Below are 14,393 nucleotides of genomic sequence, written 5' to 3' on the forward strand. Positions count from 1 at the left end.
GTTTCACATTTGACTCGTCGATCATTTTGCGTCGCAGACAGGTTTTTTAGATACAAAATTATTATTCATATTCCAGCATGTTATTTGCAAAACCCACACACCATACACCAAGTTTCGGGTCTTTGTTAACTATGAGCATTAGAGACCATTAGTCACATATTCCCTGATTTCCTTCTTGCAACAGATTATCCTGGACAGCTTATCATCAGGTCGGTTTGAGACTTGGTATCTGACTGTACTTACAGCGAGTAAGCCTTTGTATGGATCGTTGTACATCAGAAAATATCAAACGAGGTGCAGTTCTTGACTTTAGTCTAGAAGTTAATTTTGTGGCCAACTTTCCTCTAAATACTGAAAGTTGAAACTTTCATTGTTTTCTTATTGATATTCAGACGTGAGTATTAGCCGATTTCTCTATTACCGGACAGTAAAAGTATTTTTCTTGAACGAAATAGAATTTTTAATACAATTGAAATTTTCATGTAGCAAATAGGATGAAAGATGGCGTTTCCTCCCAAACTATATTTGCTTTAATTTTGTTGACTACTGAATGTGTACATGTGATCATAGAACAATACAATACGACTTTATTAATTACATTTCTTTCAAGTTATTCATCCTTTTAAAATATATTCTCGATATTCAGGAGCTTAAGCCTTAAATGCTGCTAAAGCTTTTAGTAAGTTGAAACTCAAGCTTACAAACATAGAACTTTATTGAAGTATGAAAGAATTTTATCAATCGTGAATCATGACCTATTCTTATGTTGTCGCTGATAATCTCTTTGTCATGAAATATTATGTAGAGAGAGGCTAATCCTGATCTGTCTAATGCATTTTGCATGTTATTGCTCATATTGCTACAGTGTTCTTCACCATGTGTATTGACAAATGTTTTTAGTGAATTTGCAGCGACAAGGCAATGACTGCAACGTCCTGGATGCTCCTTCTACTGATGTCTTGCCAGCAGGTTTATGATGCAAAACCTTGTAGAGACAAACATCTTTGGTATGTACTATTTTTTTCTTCGTTTTGCTTTTCATTATTATCGTCTTTGTTTCGCTGTTTTGCAAATATCATCCAATAAAGTCCTTATCAGTCTTCATTATCATGTATCTGACCCAAGACCACCGATACAGAGAATACCTACCAACATTAGTTCAACTCTGATCAGAATAAGCTCAACCCAAGCTCGTGTACTGTGCAATCACACCTTAATTTTTGCAAACAAATTATGATGAGATTGACCAACGAGTTGCTTTTCACCCATCGGCAAGTCGTGCTCAAGAAAAAGCAACATGTGTGAGGTCTGGAAAACGAGTCTTAAGATTCTGGTCTGAAGGGGAAAGTCGATTTGAACGAGAGACATTACATGTACCCAATCAAACGGATTCAAGATTATTCATGATACAAATAGTTAATCAGAAAATGCCACGAAGCAAATAGTTGTTACTTTGTATCTCATTGAGACTGAAATGCACCTCTAGATTAACTGTCACCAGAAAAGGATTTTAGCAGTTTGTTAAACAGTATTCTGTGTTCTTTAAAATATCACTTATTAATGGTTTGCTTATACACTGGTATGTTCTGGACTTACATAGCAGCATTCAGAAGCCAGGTAATGTTCCTAGTCCTTTATACATTGTGTGTTGAGGTTCACTATGTGTGTGTAAATAATCAACAACCTAATACTGCCATTGTCGCATTTTCAGCTGTAAACAGGAAAGCTTTGCTCCTCGTCCAAATCAGACTCAAAGGTATGCATCTCTATGTTTTGTGTTTATTTTCAGTTTTGTCCCTCGTTTCTCCAGCGTGCGATATTTATTCCTGTACTTTACAGAAACAAAGAAACTCCTTTCTTCTTTATATCCGCCCTTTACCTTACACCGAGTCTTGTAAACGTGTATTAAAAAGACTTATTTTCCCTGAAAACTACTCCTGAACTCAGTCTACTACTAACCCGACATATCTATCTATAATTAGTCTGTTTTGTCGACATCCATTTGTTGAATACTTGTCGTCGCTACTGTTTGTTACCTCGGTGTCTTCTGTACCTTCATCATTGTTTAGTTTTCTTGTTACATTGCATAATAGACTTATATTAAGCGTAAAAATGTTGTTGAAAAGAAACTAGGCTTACTTTATTATGAAGAAAATAAGAAATATTAAGATTCATGACAAGTTGGTGGCAGAATTGCACAAAATGTATTTGCACGTAGTGAGTGTAGTGCAGGCCATCAGTAGTACATTTAGTATATCGATTCTCATATATAGGGAAATATTAATTTAAACAAGCTATTTCTTGTATACAGTAGATCTTTTTACTCCCAAGACTTACTAAACCATGTTAGACTGAATTCTGAAAGGGATGAACACTAAAAAACCTGAATTTCTACAAACATCACACTGCCTGCAATTTGCTGAATGTTTTCTGCCTAGTGTAACATAGTACACAACTAGTGCTAATGCTTTATAAAATCGTGGAAATACCTGGTAGTCTTCTTAATCCGACTAAAATATTAGATAAATTGCTGAATGAAGAAAAAATTATGCTTTGTTACTAAGAATCACTTGTGACAAACCCTCTCACACACATTCTAATCACTATCAATCTATCAGCCAATTAATCAACCACCAAGCAACCCAACCTAGTCCAGTTCACCTACCCACCGATCACCCCACCAACTCACTCAAAAGCTCGAGTAAGATAATATTATTGGTATTTTAGTATATTTAAATCTGATAACACACCAGAAACTGAAGATGTTTAATTTATTTTCAACAGAAGTGACACATGCAATCTAGCTTTCGGTAAGTTTCAAAGATTGTTTTTTCTTGTTCAAATTTTGTCAGTACTGCACAGTTTGTCTACAGTGAGATATCATAAATAGACACCTAAAAAGACAAGAGTTTTTGTGTTTTTTACGGCTTTTAATACTCGAACTAAAAAAGAGAAGATGTAGACACGTAAAACTGAAAACAAACTCAAAATTTTCCAAAACAGATTACACTGAAAAAGGTAAAAATAACGTACGAAAACCAAGATTTAGAAGATATAATAAAAACACTAATTGTGTTGGTATACCTGCAAAACTAAATACTAATAAAGACAGATGTTTGTTTTTAATTCTACAGCACATTCGTATACAGCACGACATTTCAAGAACTAATAAAAAGTTAATTTACAAAGTTGTTGTACTTATGATGATTTTCACCGTTACTATACATTCACAGGGAATAATGCCAGCCAGGATTGCAGCATCTGCGTAAATGGAGAAAGGAGAGAACAAGCAGGACACAACCAGTATACTCAACAGTATTGCACGGTACCTGTGCAGGTGAAGATATTACTTTCAGTGTCTTAATTGTATCCGGTGTTTGCTTGTGACATCGTTAAGTAAGAAACACTTTAAAAAAATCATTTTGTACTAAAGTATTGCTCCTCGTTTTAGTCTAGCCATGAGAAAAAGCATGTGAGCTAGTAACATTTATTTCCCTGGCCATAGTAGTTTTCAGCAAGAAACTGAAATTTCCTGAAGTAGAAAAATACAAGAGCGCTCTCTTTCTTTCTCTCTCTCTCACACACCCAAGGCTCGCCATAGCATTTGTATGATATTTTTTCTGATTCTTTCTAGGATGATGCGAGAGGGAACTGCAAATGCTTCTTATTATGCAGTAATAAATTCTACGAGTGTGAAGTGTGTGAGTCCAATGATGGCCAACGTCCACACGGTACTAATTGCATTAGTCTTTGTACTGTACTGTCAGCCTCTGTATTTACATGTACATCTGCTCATTTAAAATACACCAGTCTCTGCTATACTTTTGTGATTTCGTATCAACAGAAACCTGGTCGATAAATGTCACAAAGAATATGTTTTTCCAAAACTTTAAAAAGCAGATAAATGGTGCCTCTGTATTAATGAATTTAATTTATTGGTGAATTATAAAAAAAGTTTGTAATTTGAAAGGATAGGACGCAGATATGGAATTGCTTCAATTCTTACATCATAATTATGACAATCGTAGACGAGTTGTTTCAGGTAAATAACAAGTAAATTGCATTTTAATATAAGATTTGAAAATTTGTGTTCCATGGTGCTTGAGTGTTTTTCCGTATTTTAAGACAAGTAAGTTTAACAAAGCGTCATTACAAAGTGTCGTCAGGGAAACAGACAGGAAAAAATTCTTGGGACAAGAAGACCTTTGGGACCATCATCGGCGTCATCGTTGTTAGCGTTGCTGTTGTTCTTATTGTGACATTCAGAAAGAAAATTAACTGCTCCAGGGGAGACCAGTGAGTCACGAGTGCACATAACATTTCTAACTTACTTCTTATTGAGATAGAAAATGTGTTATTCGTCTTTAAATGCTTCGTTAAGTAATTGTTTAAATACTTATTATATATATGTTACTTCTATAATCGAAAATTCATATAAATAAAAATTGTATAAACCAGCCTCCCAGAGATCGCACCTACCATTACATTTAAAAGAAAGCGTTGTCATCTCCAGTGAAAAATAGTTTGTACATATCACATGTTTACAGTGGCGTCCCACAACAGCTGTAGTTCTATAGTTAGATGTTATGATCAGTGTCCAAAAATTATAAACCTTTCAGAAATTCATGGATAAAATGCTTTTATTGTGATTCATTTTAAGTCAAAATTATGAAAGCTTATTACTTATTACATTATTTTTATTGTAGGAATAACCAGTCTCAAAGAAACAGCAAGAGAAACTTGGATGAGGAAGGGGTTTCAGGTAAGAATTAACTGTTCCTTTAGAGTAAGTCAAACAAGTGTTTTCGAAATAATGTCCTAAAAAAGCAGCTAGCACTGATCAATTTGAAAAAAAAACATTAGAGGAGGAACGGGAAGGTGACTTGAATGGTCTAAATAGGAGGATGAAAGTATTTACAATGACCGGTGGACAATTTACAGAAATGTTTCGAGGAATAGAAAAACGAGTTGTCGAGCTCTGCGGCCAGTCTGTGGGTACTTTGAACCGAATATCTTCTAATGGTCGGTGATAATTGAGTATTTGCTCGGTGAGGACTCACTACTAGTGCCTCTCGTGTAATAATGATACTCTCCCAATATTCATTTGTTGTCGATCAAGGATTGTGGGTGTTTCGTGAAACGTCTTCACGCGTCGCCATACCAACGGGAGTGGCATTATTAAATGGTGATGTTTACTTTCTCTTCCAATATTTTCCAGTAAAGTAACAGTTTTGCTATTGGTTAATATTGTGTTGTGGCTCTTTTGAGAGACTGAATGATTGACTACTGCATGCAGTGTATAGGTTTCTCTAGCGTGGGGTGTGCGTGGCCATCAACATCACCATCAACATCAACATAAAGGCAGTGGATGACGAATAGACATTATTGTAATCAATTAATCAATGTTTCTTTTTTTCAGACTCTTCTCTGTTATTGCAAATGTGGGTATATTTTACACATTGTGAAGGGCTCATTCGGACACGATATCGTGTTCTCATGTCACTAGTGTTTCGTCTTATGTTTTGATAGATGGTCCTCGACCAGATTTCTCGAATACTTTTCATTATGTCATCTTTCTCTCTTTTGACATTACATCGTTGTTCTGTTGAAATCATTTTTACATGTCAGTCCAACTGATTAATTTCATCTTTCATTGCTAACCTATAAACGTTTTTATCTAATTCGTCTTTGTAAAGACTGAAAATGGGAGTTTTGATTTTTGGCATCTCATCTGTTTGTCAAAGCAGGGTGTTCCCGATTCACCTCTCCCAGCGACCCTGACTCTAGCACTGGAATGTACCGTCTTCAAAGAGATCGGGAAGTCGGGAGAAACTACAGACCTCTAGGGCAATCAATCACACAAACATCCTATCATTTCCAGCTACAGACTTCCATTCATCGGCCGTTCGAAGATGAGAATGAAGATGAGATATACAATGAAATCAACGACGAAGACATCAGGTGTTTCCCAGAACGCGGGTTATTCCACAATGCCACATCTCGCCAGGTGTGCGAGGTCCCTCCGTCTTTTCTTGAGAGACAGTGGGATCAAGCAGGAGGAGACGGAGGGTACTATAAGAAGCTCGATCGTCATACTGCCAGAGACAATCCCACAGACTGCATGTCAGCTGCTAATGAGAACTATCAACGTCTTCCCGGTCCTCAACCTTCTGGTGGATACGTGTTGGCGAAGGCAGTAACAGACGCCCACGTCCACTCCACGACAGCCCATGAAGAGCCTTCAAATAACAAGGTGCTCAGTGACAACACTCCCTTAAACAACATTTCCAATGACCACAATCCCTATGATAACGCGTTTAGTGATAACTCTCCCGAAAACATTTCCGAAAATCATAGCCCCGAGGGTAGCGCTGTCTGCTCCAGTGACAACAATCCCCATGATAACGCCTTTAGTGATAACTCTCCCGAAATCAACATTTCCGCAAACCGTAACCCCTGCTCTCCCTATGACAACATTTCCAGTGACAACAATCCTCATGACAAAAGTCTCCCGGAGAACAATGCTCACCATGAGAACACTGAACATAACATTTCTGATGACAAGACTCCACATGAAGAGACTCACCTTGACCCCACTGCCCACGAACCTTGTCCATGACTGTCCAGGACAGTAATTTCATCGACACTAACGCACCCCAGGACAACTCTCCCCCTGGCAACTCTTATACTGATATCGATGGTAGTGAAAACACTGTCTACGATGACTTGCCTTATGACAACATTGCAATCCACATTCACCGTGACCAGATCTCCTCGAAGTCACACCAGGTGATTGTGAACACACTCTCAATGATAACTTTAACGACACTTCACAAGACCTCACCTGGTGACCCACTTCGTCAAAGCGACTGAGCAGACATCACACCCTTGACATCGCTAAAGACGTTCGCCACGTTCTCTAAGAACTCCATCGTTCCTCTGATGTTCGTGGAAAGCTAATATTGTTGAGTGGCTGTTGTCTTGACATTGTTGTGCCAAGTATTACAGAACAGTGATTGCATGAACGATTACAAAATGCTCTTGTATCATATTTTATGTGTAATATAAACATTTGTTTTGTTTGTAATTATGATCAAATAGATTATAACACACCAATTCTTTTCATACATTTTTGAATATTTTGTTTAACATATTGCCTTACAGTCATTATTTGTGATCATGCACCATTAGAGTAGACTAACCATCTTCCGTGCAATATCATCAGCTCTTTTATACTCAGCCCCAAGCTCTGAGAAAGGAAATAGAAAAAATAACATGTATAGAACGACAAGTATGAAATCACTATGCCACAAATTGCCACAAAAGCTTACACTGATTAAAGCCATGTTATTTATGTAATGCATGTGTCATTGTTATAAAATGTTCATTTACATGAGCATCCTTGGCTCTCTGAGGGGGGGGGGAACATAACTTCCCAACTCTGACGTGGGGAGGTGGAAGCAGTATTGTGAATCGGAGCATGGGGGCTAATACAGATTTCTGTTTTAATATGTCTGCATTTGATTTGTGAGACCCACACAAAGGTGAAGGGTAGTGTGACGAATTTAAAACTGGACAAAACAGAGGCCCGGGCAGTCATAAAGTATCTGCAAAAGAAAACTATGACACCCATGGAAATCCATGAGGACAAGGTACAGACACTTGCTGAGGACTCCCCTTCCTATGCAACTTTGAGCAAGTTCACCGTGCAGACCTGGATGACAGACTCTTACTGCCAAGCATAGAGAGTCAATAAGCATTAGTTCTGGTCAGTCAACACTGCTTTAACTGAGATCTTGAAGATGAGCAAGCTTTCTGCAAGATGGGTCCCAAGAATGCTGACATCAAAACATTTCTTTTTCCAATCTCCTCAATCCCCTTTCTTTGAGTTTAACAATTACTCTTTTTTCTTTCATCTGATGTGACTTCAGTATCCCATATTTTCCAGAATATCTTACTTCTACTTCCTTCTTCATACATGGCCTGGTGCGTTTGCATTGCTGGATGGCTTCCTTTACTTTAAGGTCTTATTCACGTTCAGGGAAGTTGGCTAGTACTGGTGGTCGGTTTTCTCTACCCCAACCTTCCCTGATCCTCTACAGCTGCACCGAATTGGGGAAGTTCGCTTGTATCTCTGGGGTATTAAAGTGCACATCCGAGTTCTGACTTCCTAACCACTTGGCCATCCTCTTCTCTTTTTGCAGAGAGCAAACCTTCACTGGGTGTACAGTTGTCAGCGTGGATATCTGCCTTTGTCAGGAAACATTATTTACTCACAGCTAATCAACCTCACAATTGTTTTTTGGCAGGGACGTTTGAAGATTTAGTTTTGCTCAGCCTCTTGTGAAATATTTTTGTACAGTTCTAACGGATTTGCAGCTGCACTAAAATGATCTTGATGTCATGGATACTGCTTCTGCTCATATCTTCCTGGCAAATTTTGGCTGCGCCTCAGGATTCTTGTAGAAAACCAAACAAGATTTGGTATGTGCCTCTTTCGATAAGTTTATTCTCCAATCCATCATTGTTTTCTGTTCTTATGGTTCAATATAACAGTCAGTGATTAAGTCCCTTTTGTTGGTAGAAAGCACTAATAGCGGAAGCTTTACGGTGCTGTTAGTCACTAATTCACTGTTATTCCTGTGATTTATTGTTTCTCCATAATCAAGTCATTTACATTGCCACAGGTTGGGTAGTCCATAGTTTCAAATAAGAATTGCTTTTTTTATGGGGGTGGGGGATTTCAGTTGCAGTAAAATTCCAGAGGAGACAAACAATGCCTCAAGAGAGATAAATGATACATCTGAAGTCAGTAGGTATGTGTCTTCTATTAACCTCTTGACTAATTGTAAGTCACTTTCAACACCTTTCATTAATACTGTCAACTTTCTCTTGTCATGTACAAACGTTGATTTATGTTAATAATATTTTATAAGTAATCTTTTATATAAAAAACAAATACAAAAGCACTAAAACAATAAATTATGACATAAAGAAATAATAAAAAAATAGTTTATACCTTTATCAACAAATGTCAAAATATACATATAAAAAAGCGATCTATGTATCCTATTATATCCAAATTGCATAGCATGCTTTCACGCCATTCTAACTTTTCGAATTTCTTGCAGCAGCATTAGAAGTTCTAGCTGCCCCTTTGAGGGAGGTAAGTTTAATATTTCCTGTACTCCCTCTGTTGATGATATGCAATGTGTAGAAGTGACTTGAAGTGAACGTTTAAGTAGAAACTGAGCATCAAAACGGCTGACCACTCAAACTGTAACTGGTATTAAAATCAGATGTAAAACTCATTGTGGGCATGTGTCTAAGTACTAAGGTTAGGAGAATCACTTCATACATTTTATTCACATGTTCTCTATGATGAATCCACGAAAGAGAGTAGAGCCCAATAATAAATTACCTGAGGCTAAAAAAAAAAGGTCATAGGCATTAAAATGGATCGGTCAAATGTCACTCAGTAGAGGAAGATCGCATCCAACACTCAATGACGAATGCACGATAAATTTGCAGACCATAGTTAGATGACAGCTTGAGATCATCTGCAATAGTTTCTTGAGGTTTATGTCCTGATTAACGTCAATCATCTTAGTGACCAAGGTTTGTCTCAGAAAGATTTTACATACCTCGAATATATTTAGGTACATTTTATGCACCTTGAATACATTAGGCAATGCAGGAAGCAAATCAAAATTGTAGTTTGAAAAATTATTCTTTGCAGAATTAAAAACGGAGAATTATATTTGTAAGAAAATTAGTCCAACAGAGAATTACACCATTGTTTCTGGAACGCATAGACGTGGCAAGGGGCATTTGAAGGTGAGTTCTTTATTTGTTATTGCTTTGAGTTCATGTGTTACGAGGCCAATTTGTATAAAGAAAATAGACGAAAATAAGGAGAATTGGAAAGGATAAATCAAATTCTCTAAAGACCTATTTAAAATGTGCACAGCTTTGATCAAGACAGGTAGAACTTGTACACACTTGAAACGTAAACCACAAATCAAAGGGTAAATTACAAATTTTTGTTTATTCTTGTTATGCCTAAAAATAAGTATCTTATCACGAGTGAAAATATTTCCAAAGACAAATCCCCTAAATATTTTATAAATTTGAATAAAAATATTTACATATTATTGTTATAGAAAATATAAATAAGTAGCGCTACAACAAATTATAATATGCGCAAGTAAACAATAGTGTGAAAAGAATATCTCGTCACTGATTGCAATTGGAGAAACACACTAATTAGAATACAACAGTGTGACGAGAGCATTTCTGCATATGTCGAATCATCACTCCAGGTAGCAGCATCCAAAGTCTCCATGACATCACGTGCAACGATTAATAACACGAACACGAACACAAACAATAGAACGACCGGTCCTACAAAGCCAATCCAACAGGCAGCGGGTAAAATAATGAGAATGACAATGTTAAAAAAAATTCCTTATTGCTATCTTTAAGATAATAAAATTAATACAGTAACAGTTTGTGATTTGTCTCATTGGTTTTTTACTGGTTTGTGGGCTTGTCTGGGGAACACATCTAAGACAAATGTCTTCAAACTGTAGCCAAAGGACAAAAGGGTAACACATAAACGGGACAAGATACACAGTCACCCACACAAGTGAGTTCTCATACAGACACCGTACACGCGCACACACCCATGTATCATAAGCCACAGACCTACCCACACCACCATCCCCCATTACAAACATTTCACTCCAACATCCCCAAACCTTTCCACACACACATTAACTTTGTCCTGTACCCCCAGCCCATTAGTAATATTACATTTTTTCTTGAATTTAATAGCTTAAACATAAAAGGAATCTTCGCACAGAATGTAAATGTGATCATCGATGCGAAGAAGAAACAACGATCATCTCATGTGGGAAATGCACACATAACAAAGAGAAAGGTATTTCATAATCATTTCTTGACATATTGCCATGTCCGCTACCACAACTAATCTGTACTAATTTCTCGAGATTTTGCATGGTAGAGACAAATGTAAAACATCATTTTAAAAATAGGTTTGAAGAAAGCATACAGTCCATCAGTTAGTCTGTAAGTCCGACTGATCAACAAAAGGACGGAAATACATACTGTGTATGCAAACCTGATGATTTGTCAGTTCTTAGGAAGCCTACCTAGATGTAAGATAAACGGTAACTCAACCTTTATACACAGAACAATAATACACAGATAGTTGCAATTAAATAACATTGTTTACATGCCTCTCTTACGAATTTGTTTTCCTTGCTTCTGCGTGTGCTGCTTTTTAGTTGTACATTTAGTTATTTCTTTGTCAAAAGCCCAGGAAGACAGTTCGTGGTCCAAGGCGACCTTCGGAATCGTCATCGGAGCCATTGTTGTTGGTGTTGGTGTTGTCTTTATTGTGATCTGCAGAAGGAGAATAAAGCGATCCAGGGGAGACCAGTGAGTCAGAAGAGAAAACAATTACCACATTTGTTTTTTATTTCGATAGAAGATGTCTGATTTATCCTTTTTTATTCATTGAAATGTAAAACTCGTCAGACAACCTATATTATTCAGATTAGTCAAGGGTTCGCATCGATCAGTACATCGGGAATTGAGCGCATCATCTTCACCTAGTTAAAACAAAACAAAAAAAACAACAAAAAAACAACAAAAAAACAAAACAAATATAGATATGAAAATGTTGCATAGACGTCCCACAATATTGGTGATGATATTTAAATACTAATTGTATATAACTTAGGAAATTAGTATAACCAAGTTAATGTCCCACAAGTATCAGAATTTCAAGGCAAAATGCAGTTTATACAAGGAGAGTACATTTAAAAGTCTCAGAAAGAATGCTCAGCATACATGGAGCACCTTGTATTATAAGCAAAATATCCTTCAGTAAGTTTGATATAATCTAGGAATGGCGAATCCCAGAGGAACATCAAGAGAAGATGTGAAGAGGAGAGAGCGTTCTCAGGTAAGCAGTAATTGTTGTCATTCATAAATACAACCAAAACATCATAAAAAGTAGCAAGTTATTATGGTATATAAAGTACAATACAGTGGTTGAGGACGGTAGATTCACTTAAAATGGCCAGGAAAGTGGAAGGCAATCTTAAGACTGATTGCACTTTACAGACAACCGGATTGAAACTTTTCATGTTTTCACTATAATAGACAAATTATAAAACTGTGTAGTCTACTGCAAATTCTCACCAGTAACAGGATATTTAAGGATGTCTGTGAGTACTCTTTGTTGACGTGAGTACTATTTAGTGGTCCTTGAGTGTTCTAGGGAATCTCTAAAGGCTTGCGAGTCCTCCCAAACTTCTCTATTAGTTTCGAGAGAGAAGTCAGTCGGTACTTTTTAAAAGTCCAGCTGATTTTGAAATTAGAGATTTGTGAGTGCCTGTAAGGACGGCGAGTATCACCAAGTCCCAAGGTATGATTTTCTATCTAAGTTTGGACTTTCTTGTTGTATATGTGTCCATTGGATTAATTCATGTCACTTCGTCTTCGTTTAATTTATTTATCCGAAAGATATTTTTATTCAAATGTTATCGCAAGACCAATTTATTACCTCATTTGTTTCCAATAGAGCGTTTACAATACACATTCGCCAAGGACCTAGATTCTGCTTCTGGAACTTACAGTCTCCCATACGATCAGATGGCGGTCAGGAGACACTACAGACCCCTGAGGCAATCAGCCCAAGCGGCCCAAGATTTCCAGCTACAGCCTTTCATTCATCGGCCTTTCGAAGACGACAACAAAGACGAGACTTACACTGAAATCATTGAACTTGACACAAAGTGTGATTCACGACACCAGACACACTACAACGCCATCTTGCACCAGGCTGGTGACATCACTTTTCTCGAGACAGAATGTAGTAGAGGAGGGGACATCGACAGAGATTGTTACAACAGACTTGGTTGTCAAGGTAACGAAGATAAGCTCACAGACCACGTGTCAACTGGTAAAGAGAACTATGGACGTCTTCACCGTCCCACTCAAGCACGACTGTCTGGCGGGTACAACAGGACGAACACAGCAACAGACGTCCACATCCCCTCCATCAAGATCGAAGGAGAGCCTGCCCATGATGACACTCTTCCTGACACCAGTACCTGTTGCACAAACTGCGATAGCCATACTTCTGCTTACCATACTCCATATGACAACAGTCTTCTTGACCTGACTCTTTCTAAAGAGACCCAGCCTGAACATGGTTTCCCGGACCACACAATCCATAACACCATTCCCAATGATGCCACTCTACCATAACCTGACAGTACTCTACATCACCCTGACGATGAACTTCTGGCGAAGGTCGGGTGGTGCTCGATGGAAAATGGTTTGACAGTTCCGGTTGATGATAAGAAGAGCAACCAAGGGGTTCCAAGGAGTAATAATAATGAACAGATCATTGATGCTACTTGACTTGATTTTGCTTAAAATGCAACATAAGACATGTATTTTGTGGTTTGAACCAAAACAACGTATTTATATATGAATAATAAGTGTGATTCTTGAAGATGGAAAGACTATTCTGGTAAAACTGCAACTTACAGGAAGTTATATCATGAATTTTATCCGCGTGGTCCTTTTAGTTTCAGGGTATAAAAAGTTTTCTTGCTCTTACCGATGTTACTCACATATCTGAATGATCTCACTAGGCAACTTCACTAGTAAATAGTCTGTGTAATGAGCTTTTATAAGAAATACCTTAAAAAGTAAGTATATAGTCATTGATACAATATTACACTAATTATATTTTAGAATGTTCAGTGTGTATGATAGTAACCTGTAAATAAGTAATTTATATCTCTTTGTGTGCTTTTTTCAATCGACAGAGAACTCTTGGGCACATGAAAATCCAAGAGTAAGACTACTCTGTAGTGCTACATTAAAATGTACGTTGGCATTCTCTTGTGTATTATAGTATTCTACAGTTGTTGTGTACGTCTGAGTGATCACTCGAATCTGTACGTTGAATATGCTTTCGTCTTTGTCCATCTGTGTTGTAATGAATTTTTTAAAGCTCCCTCTCTGTGTGCGTGTGTGGATAGATGAATGGATGTTTGTACGCTTGTTGAAATGTATTGATATACGTGTACAAGCCCCGCACTCGCTCCTGTGTGTATAAGGGAGCAGGGAATACCGAAATCCATCATTTTATTTTCTTCTTCAAAAATGAATCAAACACGTTGAGTCATATTGAACCATAATGCTCAAGGTTGGCTATGGAAAACGAATACATTCACTAATTAGCCTCGCTTTCACAGAACTGTCAAATGTAGTTTTAGTAACGATATCATCCCAGTATGCAAATTTCTCCCTGCCTTGAAGACACGTGCACGATCCAAAAGTCCTCA

At 37.4% G+C, this 14,393-nt stretch overlaps 2 protein-coding genes across 5 annotated transcripts; both read left to right on the top strand.

Moving 5' to 3' along the window:
- On the top strand, positions 1-7,257 carry LOC112560372. Of its 3 annotated transcripts, none has more exons than XM_025232192.1 (9): positions 1-394; positions 901-1,007; positions 1,712-1,756; positions 2,785-2,810; positions 3,234-3,337; positions 3,635-3,731; positions 4,158-4,296; positions 4,707-4,762; positions 5,745-7,257. In XM_025232192.1, the coding sequence occupies exons 2-9, from the start codon at positions 922-924 to the stop codon at positions 6,617-6,619; spliced, it is 1,428 nt and encodes a 475-aa protein (XP_025087977.1). In that variant the 5' UTR covers positions 1-394; positions 901-921; the 3' UTR covers positions 6,620-7,257. The 3 variants fall into 3 exon arrangements, with proteins under 3 accessions (XP_025087977.1, XP_025087979.1, XP_025087978.1); XM_025232194.1 differs by having other exon boundaries at positions 5,748-7,257; XM_025232193.1 differs by having other exon boundaries at positions 912-1,007.
- Positions 7,258-7,351: 94 nt separating this feature from the next.
- Positions 7,352-13,936, top strand: LOC112560373. 2 transcript variants are annotated; one of them, XM_025232196.1, is made up of 8 exons: positions 7,352-8,484; positions 8,748-8,816; positions 9,135-9,166; positions 9,740-9,837; positions 10,837-10,942; positions 11,340-11,463; positions 11,934-11,992; positions 12,614-13,936. In XM_025232196.1, the coding sequence occupies exons 1-8, from the start codon at positions 8,390-8,392 to the stop codon at positions 13,300-13,302; spliced, it is 1,272 nt and encodes a 423-aa protein (XP_025087981.1). In that variant the 5' UTR covers positions 7,352-8,389; the 3' UTR covers positions 13,303-13,936. The 2 variants fall into 2 exon arrangements, with proteins under 2 accessions (XP_025087981.1, XP_025087980.1); XM_025232195.1 differs by having other exon boundaries at positions 7,403-8,484; positions 9,132-9,166.
- The last annotated feature ends 457 nt before the right edge of the window (positions 13,937-14,393 follow it).

This window comes from Pomacea canaliculata, linkage group LG3, assembly GCF_003073045.1.
Source record: "Pomacea canaliculata isolate SZHN2017 linkage group LG3, ASM307304v1, whole genome shotgun sequence".
Classification (NCBI taxonomy): domain Eukaryota; kingdom Metazoa; phylum Mollusca; class Gastropoda; order Architaenioglossa; family Ampullariidae; genus Pomacea; species Pomacea canaliculata.

What these genes read in the sequence shown, in the direction of transcription:
- LOC112560372 (XM_025232192.1), top strand. Translation starts at nt 922, where the DNA reads ATGACTGCAACGTCCTGGATGCTCCTTCTACTGATGTCTTGCCAGCAG. An exon ending in CACATGCAATCTAGCTTTCG is followed by an intron (nt 2,811 to 3,233) that starts GTAAGTTTCAAA and finishes ATACATTCACAG; the next exon opens with GGAATAATGCCAGCCAGGAT. An exon ending in AACTGCTCCAGGGGAGACCA is followed by an intron (nt 4,297 to 4,706) that starts GTGAGTCACGAG and finishes TTTTTATTGTAG; the next exon opens with GAATAACCAGTCTCAAAGAA.
- LOC112560373 (XM_025232195.1), top strand. Translation starts at nt 8,390, where the DNA reads ATGATCTTGATGTCATGGATACTGCTTCTGCTCATATCTTCCTGGCAA. An exon ending in AGAAAACCAAACAAGATTTG is followed by an intron (nt 8,485 to 8,747) that starts GTATGTGCCTCT and finishes GGGGGATTTCAG; the next exon opens with TTGCAGTAAAATTCCAGAGG. An exon ending in CACACATAACAAAGAGAAAG is followed by an intron (nt 10,943 to 11,339) that starts GTATTTCATAAT and finishes CTTTGTCAAAAG; the next exon opens with CCCAGGAAGACAGTTCGTGG.